Source organism: Lathamus discolor, chromosome 15, assembly GCF_037157495.1.
Source record: "Lathamus discolor isolate bLatDis1 chromosome 15, bLatDis1.hap1, whole genome shotgun sequence".
NCBI classification, from domain to species: Eukaryota; Metazoa; Chordata; class Aves; order Psittaciformes; family Psittacidae; genus Lathamus; species Lathamus discolor.
This window is the reverse complement of record NC_088898.1, coordinates 4,820,786-4,839,217: the sequence shown is the minus strand read 5'-3', so window position 1 is coordinate 4,839,217 and position 18,432 is coordinate 4,820,786. Positions and strand designations below refer to the sequence as shown.

Below are 18,432 nucleotides of genomic sequence, written 5' to 3'. Positions count from 1 at the left end.
AAGACTGAGCCATAAAAACAGTTATTAAGTTTAACCGTTATTATTAGTGGCATCCTTGACAACAGTTTCAAAACAGCATTGGGAACAACAGTGCACCAATCTCTTGAAAATCACATTGCTCAGCGTGTCAAAATCTTCAAAGCAGTTGTCGTTACACAAGCCTGCAGCCTGGCACAGATTCAGCCATGCCATGTGGAAGACTAATGTTTCATTTCAGGGCATTTCAGGACTTTCAAAGCCTTATGGGGAACGGTCTGAACATGGGGTTAGAAAGGAGCTCAAAGTAGATCATGCAAAATGCTTAAGAATGTGTTAACAAGATGACAATGAGCATGATGGGGTAACTCTAATAAGACATCCTCCCACCACTACAGCCCGTCAGAAGCAGAAGTATTAAGAACAGATCTGTCTCAGGGAGGCCGTGGAGGGCACAACGGATGTCACTCACCAGCTGCCTCTGCTTGGGTGGGAGAGCAGGAGGAGGTGCCAGATCTTGAGAGGGGTCTAAGCTGATAAAGGAGTCATTGAACCCATAGACTTCCATGAGATGCTTGTTCTTCTGCTGGTAGATGTGCTCATTCTGAGGGGTCTGGTAGAACATGGACGGCTGTGGCTCGGAGTAGTCTTCCACAAACTGCATGTATGCCATCACTGCAATGCAAAGAAAGGTCACACTCACTGCTCCTGGTCCACATGCTGCAGCTGCAACTGCAACAGCAGGCAGGATGCTTATTCTCAAAATGAAGTCAGAGTAAGGCCATGCTACTGTGAGCCGGGCTTTGCTGCAGGCTGGGAGCAGCAAGGCATCCGTGCTGTGTTCACAGCTCACACAGTCAGTTGCCATCTACATTGCAGGAAAGGATCTGAATACCTCATCCTGCAAGCCAGTGCAGAGCAAACATAATCACAGGCTACAAACACATCTGACAACAGTTTAAGGAAACCATGAGGTCTCCAAACAGCTACTTGAGAAGTTTGATTCACTAATGCTTAGCCCAAATTCCTTCCTCATGTAACTGAAGGCAATTTTGACAACAGTCCTCAACAGCTTATGCCCAAGGTCATAAAAAAATCAGAATAACTTCAGTCTGCTTTCTAGGAGGCAGAAATCATCTTGTACAAAGATGTAATCTTGACAATAAATCTATACTAATTCTTGTACATATAAGGACTCTCATATCTGTAGTCAGCAAAATTTCTAGAGCGAGGAGCCTTACGGCCTTTCTCCATTCCAGCAAGCTGATAAAACTGTTACTGGAGAACACCTACCTGTGAAACTGAGTGTACCTCCTCCTCAGCCATTGATATGCCACTGTTGATACAGGATACTTACCTTCTAAAAGCGCCACTGACCATGCCTTTGTGTCCTCTTTGCTCCAATCCAACACCTTTTCCCCCCATCCCTTTATAAAGCATCTTTATTTTAATGTTGAAGGGGGGGAATGACACTCAGTGTCATAGAAAGATCCCCCCTGAATTATTAAGGATCACAAATGTACTTAATAATATAAAATAAATACAGAACTCTCTTCTGCATACCTGAAAACACGAGCAACAGATGCATTTAAGTGCCATAAAAAGGACTAATAAAGGCCTTTTTGTAAATACGCTGTTGTGCACAAGATACGCTGTGATCATTCTTCCCTTCCTCCTGATAAACCAAGAGTTGCCAGGTTTTGAAAATCGGGTCATTAGGTGGCAATTATTAAGTTTCTGCTGGCATTTCAGCTGTACAGCTGAAATGAATGGGTGGCTTCAGTGAAAGCTATAAATACAATGCAGTACTTGCGCATCACGAAGCTGCTTCCCACACTAGCTGCAAGGCAAAGCCCTCTGTTCACCTGCCAATGCACATGGACGGGCCAGCCTATTTCAAACAGGATGCACTGTGCTAATGTGTCACTGTGCACCTGCCTTTTGCATCCTTTTTTTTCAGATTTCCTCTAATATTTAAAATTCCAGAGCTATCACAGCTGCCCCTTCCCACAGAATGGAATCCTTCTCTAAAACAGAATAAAGAAAGAAGGCCGAGGAGGAAACCTCAGCTGATGGATTTCAATCCCGACCGGCAACACCTGCTGTCCCCATCCTGTGACCCTACATGGACCTGCCAATGGACAACCTATTTGTGTCCAGCAGCACTGCCAGCTCCTGCAGAGCTCTGCCAAGGGTGCTGGAATTCTGACCCCCAGCATCCTCTGCTACCTCGGCCTTGCTCCTTTTCCTCCCCCAGCCACCCTCCTTCACAGGTATAAGTCACCACCCTTGCTGGTTCACACCTCTCCTCTTGAAGGAAGTGTGCCAGAGGTTTCAAACCGCACACACGTGAGTGTTGGTGTGTGCTTGTGCCTGCTCATCTGCTGGTTTTGGCACTCCTGTTAAAGCCAAGATCAAATTTGCTCATGCATGTGAATTGCAGCCCAACAGTGAAAAGAAGCATGCCCTGGCGATATTCTGTTATTTGAAATCAAGGTAAAGGAGTCTTGGTGCAGAAAATACAGAATTACTAAAATACTACTTTCGAATATCAGTGATTCAGTTGACTAAGGCACTTCTATTAATACCCGTGTCCTGAAAAATGCCTTGGTATCATACAACAGCTTTAGAGGGTAAGATCTAAAGAAGGCTTATGAAAGATATTTCTCTGGCAGCAAAAGTGAATTAAGGTTCACGACTCCTTGGAGAAGTGTAGAGGACAAAAGCTTGAGGGAAAAGACCACATTTTGAGAGCTCATCAACTGGGTGGGATAAAAGCCAAGAAGTCAGGCTTGGCAGTCCTGGTATAATGCAGCAGACATTGCTAAATTCAGACTAACCCTTCAAAAGCAATCCTTCACTTAACATCCAGATCTGAAGACAGCACTCAGGATTGACAGCTGGGTTCAGATGTTTGCATGACACTACAGCTCGGGAAGTGCTGGTGAAAAGGGTATCACATTAGACACTTGGGTAAAATTAAATTACTGTACCTCAAGGTAGCAAGCCTGAATGCTATTGAGAGCTTTAACTCAATCTGCAAGGGACTAATGAAGAGCTCTTTTATCTCGGCTCTTTATGAGGCTAATGCATCCCATCCTCACGGCAGCTCCCTGCCTTGCTTGTTACAACTAGTCCAGGGCAGGTGAGCATGTCTCTGCTTCTACTTTGCCTTCTTCTCTGTTTTTAGGTGAAGTGAAAAACAGTTGGGATGGTGAAATACAAACCTGGCTCAGCAGCAGAGACTGCAGAGCACAAATTAAAATGGCATCATTAAAATGCTGCCAATCTTGAACAGGAGAGCCAGGGAGCAGGGACACTCCTGAGACTGCTGTTTGCAAAGGTTCTTCTGCCCCCCTTCTTCCTCCATTTCTTCCCCTCTCTGCTGTGGTTTTGAACAAGGCAGAAATGTAAAACGCAGATGGGGAATTACATCACCAGCTCAGATCAGGCTGCACACCCTGCAGTGACTGTGCAGAGGGAGGGATGGAGGCTGTAACCTCCGCTGCAAGAAGCCGGGGTGGAGTGACACACTCTCAAGGCAGCACCCCAGGAGAGAAGGGAGGTGTAAGAGAGAAACCTCTCCCACCACATGCCCAGCTTATGTCAGCTCTGAACCCAGACAGAAAACCCTTGAAATAAAACCCCCATAAAATCTCGGACTGAGGCTAGGAACACCTTCCCAGCAATCTGCTTGCAGTGCCTTGGCTGTCATTCATGAAGGAGCTAAAGCTGCTCAGGGATTTCTAGCACACATCAGTTCTGCCCACATGGTAGAAGTCACAGGTATGGCTCGGAATGCACCAGCAGTGCCCCAGCCAGCTCGCTGTGCAGCCAGTGCTCTGCAGAAACGGAGAGCAAACGCTGGTCCTGGAAGCAGCACCCACATGCAGGAGAGGAGAGAAAGCAGCAAGTGACCTCCTGTCAGGAAAACACCCTTGGTGCAGTGGTTGTTGGGGGATTATCAGCAATAAGGCACATCTGCAGTATAGGTATGGCACAGTAGTATCCAATGCAAAGGACTCACTGAAGGCCTAGCCCAGCTCCTGGTGCAGTGCCAGCAGCCTGTGCTACAACTGGCCCTGCACAAGCACAAGAGATTTGTGTGCATAGGCAAGAGCCAAAATAATGGAAATTCTTAAGCTATACAGCACATCAACTCAGTGGAGAAGTCAAGGTCAAATAAGCCAGTCTGTGCTGTCGCCTCTGGGAGGAGAGCTGTTTTTCAGAGTTGGCATTATCCGCTGGCTAAGCCCAGACTGCCCTCAGCATGGTTCCTGCAGTTAAATACCAGCTGCTTACAGGGCATCAGGCTGCATTTTGTTCCCACTGACAGGGAGGGAAACATGAATAAGTGCCTCACTGCTAGTTTCCAAGCTGTTTGGGGGGAGGATCTTGCTATTTCTGACTCTGGACTCCTCACTGCAGCTCTCCATATCTGTGTCTTGTACATCAGGAGCATGATGCTGGTGCTCAAGCAGAAGTCTAGAGTAATTTGCCTTTAGCACAATAACGCAATAATTTATGTGAAGCTAAAAGGCTTACCAGTCCTCTGTTTAAATTATACAGAAGTCAACTCTTGGAGGTCCCTCTGAGCACAGCTCACAGCAATACACATGGTTAACTCAAGCAGGTTTTGCTGTATATTACCAATAAAAAGAACATCAAAGTATCCACTGCAACATTTCCTGCCAACTACCAAAAGATGACCCACAACAAAGGGACTACAACCAAGTCCCATCTGTGTGAGCTCTAGATCTTGTTAATAAATTCACACATCTCCTCTGGATCCCAGGAGTTTGCTGGTGTTGTGGAAGCAGCACTGCCTCACCTATGTGATTACACAAGAATATCTACATCCATCAACCTCCAGGCAAAAGAATCCTGGGTGCTACTATACAGCCTGAGTAATGTTTTACTGTCCTTTTAATGTTGAAAATAAAAGTAAAACTAACAACCACAGATCTGTAGTGTGATATACCGTGGAGTAAAGACAATCTAAAACAAGTTCTTGATGGCACGTGAGTGCAATTAAAAATCCACAGCAGTCAGGTATCAGCCCAAATACTACTACAAGCTTTGCAGCAAGGGTGCCTTATCAAACCATCAGAGCTGACAACACGTTAGGTAACAGCTTCTACCTTCCCTAACAGTCCAATCTGATCAATACTCCAAGAGCTTCTCATAATGCCAGATGACAGATGACAATAAACTCTTTTCTAACATCAAAGAAAATTCACATACAAGGCTGTGGTGTTGAGGTTAAAAGTGTGCACGGGAAATAATGGAGAAGATAGTTAAAAACAATTTTAAAAGCTAACTCCTTAAGATCTTATATGATAACAGAAAACAAAGACATGGGGCCTGAAGAGGAAAGCAAACAGCCCAGATCTCTCTTTCAACTGTCAAATTGCCTCTTACCCAAGATTTACCCAGGCATCTCCCCCTACTAAAGCTGCCTACGTGCACAGAGGTGCATCTCCTTGCATCCATCACAGTCTGCACGGTGTAAAACCACCTGGACCAGCCCTTGTTGTTAACACCCAGAGCCCAGAAGGACTTGTTCCTGCAGTAAGGAGGCTCTGCATCACATCCCTTTGCAGCTGGTACTGCAGGTGAGTATTCTGAACAGCGTGAGCCATAACAACCAGCCTTGGCTATGGCCTGCGCCAGTTCTTATATCCTTTCTGTTGCCTACAAACAAACACCTCAGCTCATTTTCAGTTGCCTTCAGTATAATTTTAATGTTTGCATCCCAAAGAGGGCAAAAGTGATTTCCTGTATACAGGGACACTAGCATAGGAACGGACAGAATACTGACCCCGCTGCACCACACGCTGATCTTGCCTCCACCTTCGTCTCAGTGAAGAGACTTATGAACTGCAGAAATGAGTCAGAAAGCCAACCCAGCACTTTCAGATCAGCTCTTCACTTGGGCTGCCAGCCACATAACATAACACTGTTGATCCAGATCTTGTATACACCACCTCGTCATGCAACATACAGTTGCAAAGCAAGCCAGTGACTAGTGAACTAACATCTGCTGGATCTCACTACATAGTCCACAGCCTTCCTTGGCAGATCAGTATGGCTGCTTGTCTGGCAAGAGGTTTCACATGTTTTCAACCATGAACATTAAGGAAGTCAGAATAAGGTTGTGAGCTGGAGTCACAGTCAGTACTGGTGTGCCAGGAGCCTGGCTGGGGCCAGCGAGCCTTTGCTTTAGAGACTGCTCATTTTAATGATGTGGGAAATTCTTAGGCATCCAAAGGAAATGAGATCCCATAGCAAAGCAGTATGACTGGACACTAGGTTAATAGTCTTGTCTTGCCCAGCTATGTGGGTGACTATGTTCCTATTCCCAAATAACTGCTCTGGCAATGCTTGGTTTTGGACAGAAAAGCAGCCCTTTCGCTGAGCTCTTGGAGAGTATCCAATTCTTTTCTGCAGTGGGAAAACATTCATAAAATGGGGACACCGGAACAGCAATGGACATAAACTGGGAGGATATACTTAGAAGATCTGCAGTCCAGAGTGCCTCAGAGACTCACACTCAGGTAAACAGAGAAGTAAAATGGTATCCCTATAGTAACGTCGATGCCATGTGGTGATCGCTTCCCTTGGGCCTGGATCATTCCTGGCTCCAAGTCACTCCCTGCCCACCATAGGAGTGACACATCCCTTCCATGTCTTTGACATGACTAACTGATTTTGACACAGCCTCACGTAAGCAAGAGCATTACCTTGGGGGTCGCCACTACTTAGTGGTCATCAGAAACACAACAACTGCAGGGAAGGAGAAACTCAAGTAAAGTACAACCCAAATACAAGAACTTGCTTACTGTGTTTGTTTTTCTTCTCTGGCAGAGGAGGTGGCTTCTCAGGGTCACTGTTAGAATCTGGAGCAGCAAAATCAGCAATGAATTCAACTGGTGCTGAAGAGTTTCCTTGCTGGAAAGGCAAAACAGCAGCAAACGGTGTGAAGGGAATTGATGGGACAGACACTGCATTCTGCATGTCATCCTCTGAGATGTTATCGTATTGGGAAGGGTGCCTTTCATAGGACACCCTGCAGCCTGAGTTATCTGAAGTCTGAGAGGTTGCACTCCTCCTCTTCTTTTCTGGTAAAGCTGGAGGAGTCTCTGTTGGCTGTGCTGCTCCTGAGAGGCTGCAGAATTCCAGTGGAGGAGAGCTGCCCTGCGGGAGCTGGAAAGCATGTCCATGGAAAGGGGAGCCAGACTCACCCAAAGACTCTGGCAATGGGCTGAGGATACCTGGAGCCTGCTGAGGTATCTGATCAGCATTGGAGAGGTCTTGCTGCAGGAATTCATAGTCGGGATCATAGTGATCTGATTGATCTGGTTAAACAGAGGTGACAGGAGAATGATGAATTAGTTTCTCTCTTCTACTGTTCAGCCCTTCTTAATTCTGCTCCTCCCATTCCATCAGTTAATTAATCAGTTCATTTAATCAGAGTGCTATTTCCTTGCAGCAGGGACCATCTTGCTACACCTTCTTAATAAAACTCTTCCCATTATTTCTTTACACTAGCAAACAAGTAACAAAAATTCAGCAGGTAGATCATTGCAGAGATTATTTATGTTTCACACCTATATTTTTATTTTCTTTCCTAGTATGTAGAAACAACATTGCTTTAGTCTACCAGGACTGTCATTTCTGCAGACAAGTCTGAAATCAACAAAACATTCCACTTGAGAGACAGCTGAATTGAGTTTGAACACAATCATCTATAGCTAGGGAAACACATTCCCCTGGGCTTTTTCCTATCCCACAGACTATAACTCTGCACAGAACCGCCTGCAGCAGCTACAAGATGACAGTTGCAAGCGCAATCCATTTACTTCTGCATCACAGCTATGACAGCTCCCAGACAAGAGTGAAGGGGGCTCCTCCAGCAACAGGAGGACAACCCTGGCCAGCTCTCTGCTTACCTAACGTTTCACAGCTTGTGTTGCGGGAGCACTGACCGCTGTCGCGGTCCAGAGAAGAGAGTTGCTCGTCAGACTTGCTGAGTTTGCCGATGCTACTGCATGGCGAGAGGCGAGGAGATTCCCCTCCATAGGAGTGGCTTCCACCTGACAACCTTCTCTGGGCATAGCAGTCCACATCAAAATCCTTAAGCAAAATAAACATCAAATTACTGTCATTCTTGGCAGCTCACTAATAAGGAAGATGCAGCTAGAGGAGCAAACACCTCACAGTTGTGTTAAGAAAACCAGGAGGGAAGGATCAGTGCTGCTAGCCCCCTCTAGTTAGACAAGCTGTGTGTGTGACCCACACTGAACTTCACAGAGGCTGAGAAGAGTCCCTCACTGCTTCACACATCTGATAACTGCTTGTCTGGACACTGATAGTAGGGAATTAGCCTGCAAGATTTCTCATTAAATAGCCTTTAGCAATTGGCTAGCTGAAGTGCATGCAGAGGAAAAATAAGCAATAGTGAGATATAACTTCCTGTGCCTGTATTTTCCATGTTACACATTTCTATTTTGGAAATTCCTCAAGCCCATCAACCTGCAAGTGAACTGCTCAAGCAATCCCATTTCAGCAAAACAACCTAAGTGTGACTGTACTAGGAACTGAAGAACTTCCACAGTTTCATCTGGGTCAGCCAAACGACTAAGCCAGAACTGAGGTTTTGGGGATGAGGACAAGATTTGATTTTGGTGCAATTTAATACAATTCAGATCCTCACTGCTGAGTTAGTAAGTTCCTAAATGTGTAGAGCAACTCAGCCACTTACCTCATAAACCCCAGTCTAGTACAAGCAATGGGGTAGGACCACCACACACAGTTCCCAGTATGTTCCCAAAGCACCAGCAGTGGTCAGAGCAGTTGTTCAAACTACTGCTTGTGTTAAAAGAGGTTTTAAATTGTGACTGGGTGGAGATATACTTAGCCTCTAAGTAAACCTTGGTGAGATCTTGGTAAGCTCAGTTCTGCACCTGATCTCCTCTACACAGCAACACTCAACCACTCACATCGTCACACTTTGCTACAGCTCAAGGCAACAAAGTTTGTAGCAATTTGTCAATTAAATCCAAACAACACTGTAAAAAAAATTAAGCTGTTCACATTATTTATTATCCTGATGTTCCTGCCACTAAAACTCCCTCTCCCGAGTTCAGGGCTGTTTGGGACAAGCAGAGGCGTGCAGGGAACTGCGTGGCTGCAGCTCACGGCATTTCTCTGAGCTTTTGCTGCAGTTCACAGCACGTTTCTTTGGCTTTCACAAAGGGATTACGCCATTACCTGTCTGTTGATTCCAACAGGTAAACTGGACCCACTGGTGGCTCGACTCATGGGGGCCACAACTGCCACTCTGGTCGGGGAAGGTGCCGACTGCCGCTTTTTAGGAGGTAATGCTGGTGGAGGGCTGCAAGACACAACAGGCATTGATGCTTCCATTACTATTCCAGCAAAAAGACTTTCAGAGGCTTCACGAGCTTGTTTTTCCAGAAAGTCTTTGACTTGCCAGGCTCAAAGCTCACAGGTACTTGTCCAAAGCTGGCCAGGAGCTATTCAGCAAAGTGTATGCACTAACAAATATCAGTTTAAGAATGCTCTCACAGGTAGGGTCCTGTGCAGTGATTTATTTTTAAGGTTGGAAAAGAGTTGGCATTTCTCAAACAGAAACAATTGCTGTTTTAAGAATTATTTTTAATGGAGCAAATTAGCAAGGCAATTATTTCTTAATAAACGTGGTGAAAATCCAAATTAAATGTATTGTTTGACCTCTTCCTCCCACCTTCCAGGTTTGAAAAATGTTCAGAGTTTCAGAAATCTACAGGACAGGACAATTCTTTTTCTGCCCTTTCACTCTCCTGATAAGCTTCAGGGTAACAAGATGGTCAGTGCTGCTCTCAACATGTGAGGGATCCATGCTCTGGCATGAATGTGTTTCAGATACACATATTAGCAGTAACTAGTGAGATTTCAACCACTGCACTTTTAGTATTTGCTTCTAATGGCGCCTAAATCTGGTAACCATCGAGCCTGTGAGATACCCAAGAGCATGTTCTGTTCCTGGAACATACCAGCAAATAGTTGTAACACCCATTAGAATTCATAAAATAGACAGAAATGTGATTCTTTTTGCCAACCACAGCCCTTGATGACACATTTTCATATTAGTACAACATGCATTTTTCACACCATCCATGAGCACCAGCGCTAGAGAAGAAAAACATCACACACAGAGACCAAAAACCTGTAAACTGGGGTTTTTCTCTTCCTTCTCAAAATAGGACATAGAAACTTTCATGTGGTTACTCGTAGATCAGGGTAAGAACTAGAGTAAAGATTTTTTTCACACACTAGTGGCTCCTTTCACTCTTAAGCAAATGCAGAACAACTTGGATATGCAGGACAGGCTGGTAACTGCCTGCTGACGTTAACAGAACATTTCCCACTGGATACAGAAGCCAGATGCTGTTGTACAGTGTGGTGTTCATATAGTTTTAAATAAGGTTCTTATGCCTTTACGTGATGCCTCTCATGTAGGGATGTCAGGGCATGGCATTACCCTCACATAAAAAGGAAAGGAAAACACAGATAATGAAGGGTATCGCTCAAAACAAGGCAGAGAGATCACAAAGTCACAAACAGAATCCAGGAGCAGGGAAGAATTACTCTGGAGGACTGGAAATTCAGAGTCATCACTAACCCTCCTTCCTTGTGACATTTCGTGTGCATATTTTGCAAGGTTGTTGAAAAACCAAGGAGCTGGTAAGAGCCACTGGTATTCTCTAGCCAGCTGGTTGCCAGTGTTACCTGTTTTCTGCCACACGAATGCTAGGCAGAGGAGGTTTGGGAGGTGCAACTTCTTCATCCATGGAGTCAGTCAGTAGCTCATTGGATTGAGTCATATTAGTTGTTTTGTTGAGGATCTCCATTTCTCGGTCTGTAAGGGGAAGTTCTGATGGGCTGCAAGAAGCACAATACTGATTATATACCATAGAACACAGCAGGAATGTGGCATGCTGGCAGGTTAATACATATGTTAAATCACACACAATATGAGACACTTACAGCATACCTATAGGTATCTTCCCTATCCTATCATAGCATATTCTTTTTAAGTGGTCCCACTGTAATGGATGAGGCTACATAAAGAACACTGTGCTACCCTCTGTGAAGAATAACTAAATGCTTTAATTCAACTACCAGTAACCAGAAATTATCCCTTCTATATTAGTCCTGCACACAGGAGAAAACCTGTCAGTGACCCACCTGTCAGATTTACATGCTGGTAAACTGGGTTTAACTGGGCTTGTGGGAGAGGGATGCTCCTGCTTTTCAATTGTGAGTCTGACCAGCTCCTGATGGATGGAGAGAAGAAAAAGAGAATCATCATTATTTGCTGAATGCTGCACTCAAACATCCTAGGTCAGAAAGGGATGTTGGCACAGTAAGCTCCCGGTTACCCACGTTATGGATTAATGATGGCATGGACACAGAGCTGAGGCGGGTGTTAAGTGTGGAACAGAGATATACAAATGATGCAGCACTGTTTCTAAAGAGCAGCCTGCACCTTTGGCTATATTTGAGTTAAGTTTATAAACCCTGGCCCTAAGGGGATTCTGCACAAACCCACATGTGTGTCTTTTTGCCATGCTTCCTCTTTCCTCTATTGTCACAAATGTGTTCCAGTCCCCACAGCACCCTAGGTAATGGCAAATTGCCTTTACATACATAAAATGTAAGTACAGAAGAGTCTTACACAGTGGAATACTTCATCTAGCTAGTGAAAAAATACAAATAACTGCTTTATATTTTATAAACAAGGATATATTTCTCTCAAAAAGCAAGTTTTGTGTAAGATGCTCAACAAGAAATTAAATCAAGAACACCTTTATTAACAGGCCTGCTTGCCCTGAAGCCATCTTTTAACATGTTAGCAACGGAAGTCTTAATCATTCAAGGAACTACTCTGGGTGTATCTGCTATAGGAAGATAAGGCTCTGGATAAAGAGCTAAGGGCATGATAATCCTGAAATATAAGTCTGCTGGCAGTCAGAACAACAATCAGTCGTGCTAGAAAGATGGAGAGAACATTTTATGGATGTCTGAGGCCAACAAATAGATCTACTGTTAACAGATACAAACACATGCCCTCTTAAGGGCAGGCTGGAAAACTGGCAGTGTTTCCTGACAGTATTGGCTTCCCAGCATATTATGCAAAGGAAACTATATGGGATCAATTTTTAATTTTAAAGCACCCTGTAGTACAATGTCATCATTTCAGTATCATCTTCATGTCCATGTCTGTTGAGCTTGGAAACAACTGTCATTGCTCTCTCAATGCAATAACTGCAACTGGAACGTTGTCATCATCCGCTTTCCAAGGAAAGGAAATATTCTAGTTCTCATGTTTTTATACAAGGCTCTGTTTAAAGCTGAGCATCCATGGGTCAACAGACACACAAGAGGAATAAAGTACTGCACTGGATGTGCAATGGACAATGAGAACAGTCCAAGTGTCCACCACAGCTGATTTTGGTTTCAATGCTCTACTTGCATTCTTGGTGTGACCTTGTGCTTAATAATGTACGCTGTGTCAACCAAAAGCACAGCAAAACACTCAGCTGGAAATGGAAATTCCCACAAGTGTGGATGGAAGAGCACAAACATAGCGTATACAGATGTCCATGTGGGTTAATGCTATGAAGATGTTCCTGTCTGAGACAGACAGACAAGAGCCCTTGTGAGGAACAGCATGTTCTAAGTGCCTTGATGAGGAAAAGCACAGCACCAAGCTGACCACAGCCAGCCAGCCTGGCTAGCTCCCACCTACGAGGGCCATGTCCCCAGTGGGGAAGTACTCTGCTACAAGGAGCAACAGGGCTTTTGACAATCTGATCAGGTCCACTGTGATAATGTACATTACATTGTATATAGAAAAGTAATATAAGTAAGCCTCTTCCATCACAGAAAACAGGATCACTTTTTCCTCTAAACTTTGACCAGTATCACTGGATTCCATGGACCCTGATTTTTAGTCTTCTCTACTAACCCCAAAATGAGAACTAGCATTTGAAAATCAAGCCAAGATCTTTAGTGTACACACAGAGGTAATCAGCACGCAATCGAGCCAGATGCGCATTATGCTATTCCTTATCAGCAAGTAAAGAGATTCCTGCAGCAGTAATTACAGATAATTAAAGCCTCTCTATAAACTTTTGCTACTTCAGCAAGCTGGAAATTCCAAAATGAGATGGATTTTTAAGAAGTTACGCAATCTAAACAAGGATATTTTTTTCCCTTCTATATACGGCTAGCAAGGCATCAAAACCTGAGATCAAAACACAAGTGACAGAAGCACACAAGTGACTCCGTTTTGTTTAACTCTGAAAACACAGGGGGAAGTAAGCACTGAAATGTGGAAGTGGATCTGATGTGATCTGCCAGAAAAACAAAAAGGGCTCTCCACAGCAGAGAAGTGTCCAACGTCTTAGTTCTGCTTCCAGACCTGAAAGCTGGCTTGGCCCTTCTAAAATAAACCTTGTTCCTCGCTATGCAGGAGAAGAGTACACGCTGCTTCCAAATGCTGACCTGGTGATGGGCAGACACATTCGCATCTACCCAGACGGCCGCACATCTGCTCGCTGACCAGACATACGCCAGCTCCAACTGGAAGGCCAAAATAACTTTTAGTCTAACAACAAAGAAGAGACTGATATAGCCATGCCACGCAGTGGGGCTTAACAGCTCAGGCTTAGCACTGTATGGACATGCCTGCATTGATTCCAGCAGCTCACAGCATGGGCAGAGCAGACATTCAAGACCTACCACCCATCCACACAAGCACACAACTTTGGCTGGAAGGCAACAGGTACTGGGGTTTAAATACTGAAGTGAATGGACAGTGGGTCTCCAAGTCTCCTGTGATGAGACTACACAACTCTATCCCTATTCCTATCTCTATTCCTGTTAGGGTGGTGAGACACTGGAATTGGTTGCCCAGGGAGGTTGTGAGTGCTCCATCACTGGCAGTGTTCAAGGCCAGGTTGGATGAAGCCTTGTGTTGGATGGTTTAGTGAGAGGTGTCCCTGTCCATGGCAGGGGGGTTGGAACTAGATGATCTTGAGGTCCTTTCCAACCCTGTTCTATGATTGTTCTATGATTGATCCCGGATATGTTGGAAACACAGCTCTCCATGGGATCGTGCAGCTCCATTAAGTGAAAACAGAGTGAACCCTCCCCCACTACTTGCTCGGATATTACAGCTCAGATACCACAGCACAGATTTTCACGTACTGCAAATTGCTACTAAATTCCAGCACCAACAGCAGATGAGGCTTCAGGCTAAACTCTTTGCCTATATCCTGCTGTGCAAATTTAAGATCGGCTTTTCTTTCCAAATCTGGACCTTAAATGGCATATTGTGGAAAATAATCCAGGAAAATCTGTCTTCTTTTAGTGATGGGAATGTTTTGTTTCAAAGATACTTATTTAAAAGGCTTGACAACAAAAAAATTTTACTATCTGTGTTTGAGTAACACGAAAGAGATATTCAGACTCCTAAAAACATGACAGCCAAAGCTTGGGAGATCCACATCATTTCTGCATTCAGCTCCAGTTTATAAAAACTAAGCTGAGTTTCAGCACAGTGAAAGATGTTTGTTCCTGATACACTAACCCAGGTGAAACACCTACTGCAGGTCTTAAAACTCCATCCCAACTTTCCCTCCGTACGTGATCTAAACATCCCCATTTAGATTCAGATCTGCTGTTGGAAGAGGCTCAACTTCCTCTACAGCTTTCAAAATTAGACTGCCAGGAGATACAACAGGCTCGCCACTGCTGCCCTAAGCCCAGGTCAAGCCAACTTTTAACTGCAGTGCTAGGACAGCTGAATGAACAGCCTCGGCAGCCATGGGCCCAGAGACAAGCCTAGGAAATAGAAACAGGGGGTACTAAAAGGCTTACCAGGAGAAAGAAGGAAAGCAAACAGCTTTCCCTAGGTGGGGTAGGGAGGGAATGCTGTAAGTAGGACCTCACAAAGGATACAAAGGTTTCTGTTTAACATTCCCATTAGTCATGTAAAATTAATCTCCAGAAAACTGAGCTGAGCTCATCACCTGTCCCACATCCTAATCCCACTGCTGAAAGTGGTGATGGATCACGGACAAATCCCTTAAAATTTATGTTAAAACACAGAGCTGGAGTCTGAGTCTCTGTGGGCATTGACAGGAAGCATTTCCATTATATTCCATTGTATTTTGCCTAGACAGAAAATATGCAAACTCTGTAATCTGCATGGGAGACTGGGAATGACTTGCTGAAATTTAATATGATGCTGAATAAAGATTTCAACCTCTTTCAACCAGATCTCTTCTAAAATCCATTATTATATACTTTATATAATGTACAAGATTTGTCTTATGTACCTTGACTCCATCCAGAACTGCTTTTATGACACCCTTCACTGTTGTCACCATCTCCTTGTCTTCTGAATTTATGCCTTCCAGCATCACTTGATCAGACCAGCGGATTAGATTGGCCAGACTCTGGTACACACGGCTATAGCAGGACGAGATGGCAGAGCTGGACAGTTGAGAAAGAACAAAATGAAGTTATGGAGATACTATCAAACGTAACGAGAGTGCTTGATTTAAAGCTCATTTCACACTGTTGAAGACGTCATTGTTCTTATTTTCTCTCTGACATCCACAATTTGTGTTGAGCAGGTGACAAAAGCCTGGGTTTCTCCTTTGATGCAGTTGCCCTCTTGTTCTCCAGCACCAAAGAGGATGACAGTAGGAAGGTACAAACAATCAGCAGTTCATTCTCAGTTAACAGAAAGAATTATCTGGGCTGCAGATTAACACAGCAGTGCTAAAAAGAATGTCCTTTCCATTTTAATTTACAGCTCCATCCCATGCCTTAACTTCAAAGGTAAATATTTAAGTGCTATATTTAAGTCTAAGTTACATTATTTCACTATTATCTTTGCTTTACTTCTTCCTTATTAACTCTCCCCAAAAGTGTCTTGGATAATTGAGAGCTGCCTGTATTCATTCCTTTACAAACCATTGCCTCAACTGTTTATAATGCCTGAAAACATGTAATTAAAACCTGCTTCTTTACAGAAATTGAACTGAATGAATCTCAGGTTTGGAAGAGGAAGGGTGTTGCTTTGTTTTGTTTTTAATGAGAAACAGAATTGAAGCTATTGTTCTGAAGGGGAAAAAAAAAAGAAGTTTGGAAGGATGACAACTCTAAATAAAAGTTAACTGTAACAACAGTGCTCACAGGCATTTCCCTGGCCATTCTGAAAACACTTCATTATTAAACAAGGTGTGTAACAGTACTGCTGATGGCAATGCTTCAACAATTCTTTGTAAAGCTAAACCAACTCCAAACTGCATCGAAACCATAAATAGATAAGAGAAGGCGTAATCTTGCAATCATTACTGATACAAGTCTTCCAAATCGCCCCATTTTTCTTCAGGATCCATTTTACACTGGCTTAATTCCAGTAATTTCATTATCTGTGAGAAGAGAATCGAGCCCACAAGCTTCAAGGAGATTATTTAGGTGAATGAGGTTTGCAGGACTGGAGAAAGAGCTATTGTCAAGTTACAACCAGGGAGATACAAACAAGGGGGAGTACTTTTTGTTTAGCTGTTTGTTTTTCTTTAAAGTATGCTGCTTGCCATTTGTTCTAATTTCAAATGAAATTAGCTTGGTAGGAGATATTTCCTAAATAGGGCCCACCCCCATCTCTTTCTAAGGCCTTGATTTCTTTGCCATTAATCTTCAGTGTGCTTCCTTCTAAGGAGGCAGTAATTGAAAGCCCATTTTGTGCTAGATTTAATTACTTTTTTCCTTGATGCAAATGCTTCCCCTAAAGCCAAAAGAAGTCCAGCAATGATTGTAGGCCTTTCTTCCACACTGACACAAGTCTGGCTCACTTTTCTTGAGGGGGATTTGCTATCAAAATCACCCCTTTGTCACTACTGGAAAGAAATGAAGTACATCGGTAGGCACGAAAGGACACAGCTTGTTGAGAAAGCCAGATCCCTTTTTTTTTACTGTGAGGCTAAACAAGGTACAACATATATCTGTGCCTTAATACATACTGTTTCCAGAAAGAGAGACTTATGTAGAGGACTCCACTACCTATTGACTATGAAAATTCTGCTTATATGGGTAAATACAGATATCCAACTGTCAAGGCTGCATTAGCTCATTACTAAGAGAAAGGCTAGAACTGTCTCAAACACTGCTGCTGCTGCTGCAGACCACTTAGTTGATATTTATTTCCAAATATATTCTCGAAAGGAAAGATCACCCAGCAAACACGCCCTGGATACAGAAATCAAAGCAAGCGGCTATAAAGATAATATGTGCTATCCTAAAAATATTTGCTGACATTTTACATGTTCTCCTGGTGTAAGGGGGAAGTTCCCTGTTTCTTTTATTAAGTGAGAGCAGGTGCTTGTCAGGAATTTAATGGCTGTGCGAAACCTGATAGCAACAGAAGAAACTTCCGCGCCACAACCCAGAAGCCTGATAATTGTTCCCATTCTAACAGCTATTGCTCTTTGTAGTTCTACAGATCCAACCTAAATTGGATCCCTCCTGTCCCAGCCACAGGTCTGATTCTCACCTATTGCTTCTTTCAATTCATACTGTAAGATACAATCCTGGTCTACGCATCAGGGCCAAACACAGCTAAGCATCTCTGCAAACTATTTGGCACCCTTGACCATACTATAAGCTTTTCTTGCACCAGAATGGAAATCAGCATCTTGAAACAAAAAAATCGAGGTATTTAATCAGAAAACAAATAGGAACAGTACAGAAACAGGCAGGATTTCAGGAACCAAACACCCGCATTTTTTTGCCTAGTTTTGTGCTTTTCTCTGTCTGTGCTAATCTTGCTCCTTCTACATTATCCAAGAATGTTTGCTTGTTTTGTGTAAATCAGCTCCAGCATCTATGGGATGAGCAGCAGCTATATCTCTATGGCTTGACAACTCCACAAATTCCTATAATCCATGTGGAGCTTCGCTTTGGCAAATTTCTATTACTTTCCTGGCTCCAAACTGGCTAAGATAATACACAGATAATAATAAAAGATAATACACATAATCTGTTAAAAGATAAATAATCTGTTGAGAGTACACAGGAATAAACTTGGATTGGTTAATCTACTGAAGTACATCTATTGACTTCTGTTCTGTGTCTGATCCAGTAAAATCCAAAAAAGCAGTTAAGACTGGAGGCTCAGGCTTCCCTAATATCAGGGTGGATAAACTGAATACAAAAAGGTATTACTCTGAAGATAACCTCTTTTTCAGGTAAAAGCTATGGGATTTGCTAGCTTTTAGGATACCACCACGGACTGCAGAAGCATTGTAGCACCTGAGGGGCATCTCCCGCTAGTAAATGATGCATTTCCAAATTTATGCTAAGAATCATCCC

General features: G+C 43.6%; 1 protein-coding gene across 3 annotated transcripts in view; it reads right to left on the bottom strand.

Moving 5' to 3' along the window:
• Nucleotides 1–18,432, bottom strand: part of RAPGEF1 (Rap guanine nucleotide exchange factor 1) — an 83,478-nt gene that overhangs the window by 27,961 nt on the left and 37,085 nt on the right. For all 3 annotated transcript variants that reach the window (XM_065695727.1, XM_065695728.1, XM_065695729.1), the window contains exons 4-10: nucleotides 15,390–15,546; nucleotides 11,230–11,318; nucleotides 10,771–10,923; nucleotides 9,250–9,373; nucleotides 7,929–8,112; nucleotides 6,819–7,334; nucleotides 449–651 (exon numbers count right to left, since the gene is read on the bottom strand). In XM_065695727.1, the coding sequence (XP_065551799.1) occupies nucleotides 449–651; nucleotides 6,819–7,334; nucleotides 7,929–8,112; nucleotides 9,250–9,373; nucleotides 10,771–10,923; nucleotides 11,230–11,318; nucleotides 15,390–15,546 (1,426 nt within the window). The remainder of the gene's footprint in view (nucleotides 1–448; nucleotides 652–6,818; nucleotides 7,335–7,928; nucleotides 8,113–9,249; nucleotides 9,374–10,770; nucleotides 10,924–11,229; nucleotides 11,319–15,389; nucleotides 15,547–18,432) is intronic.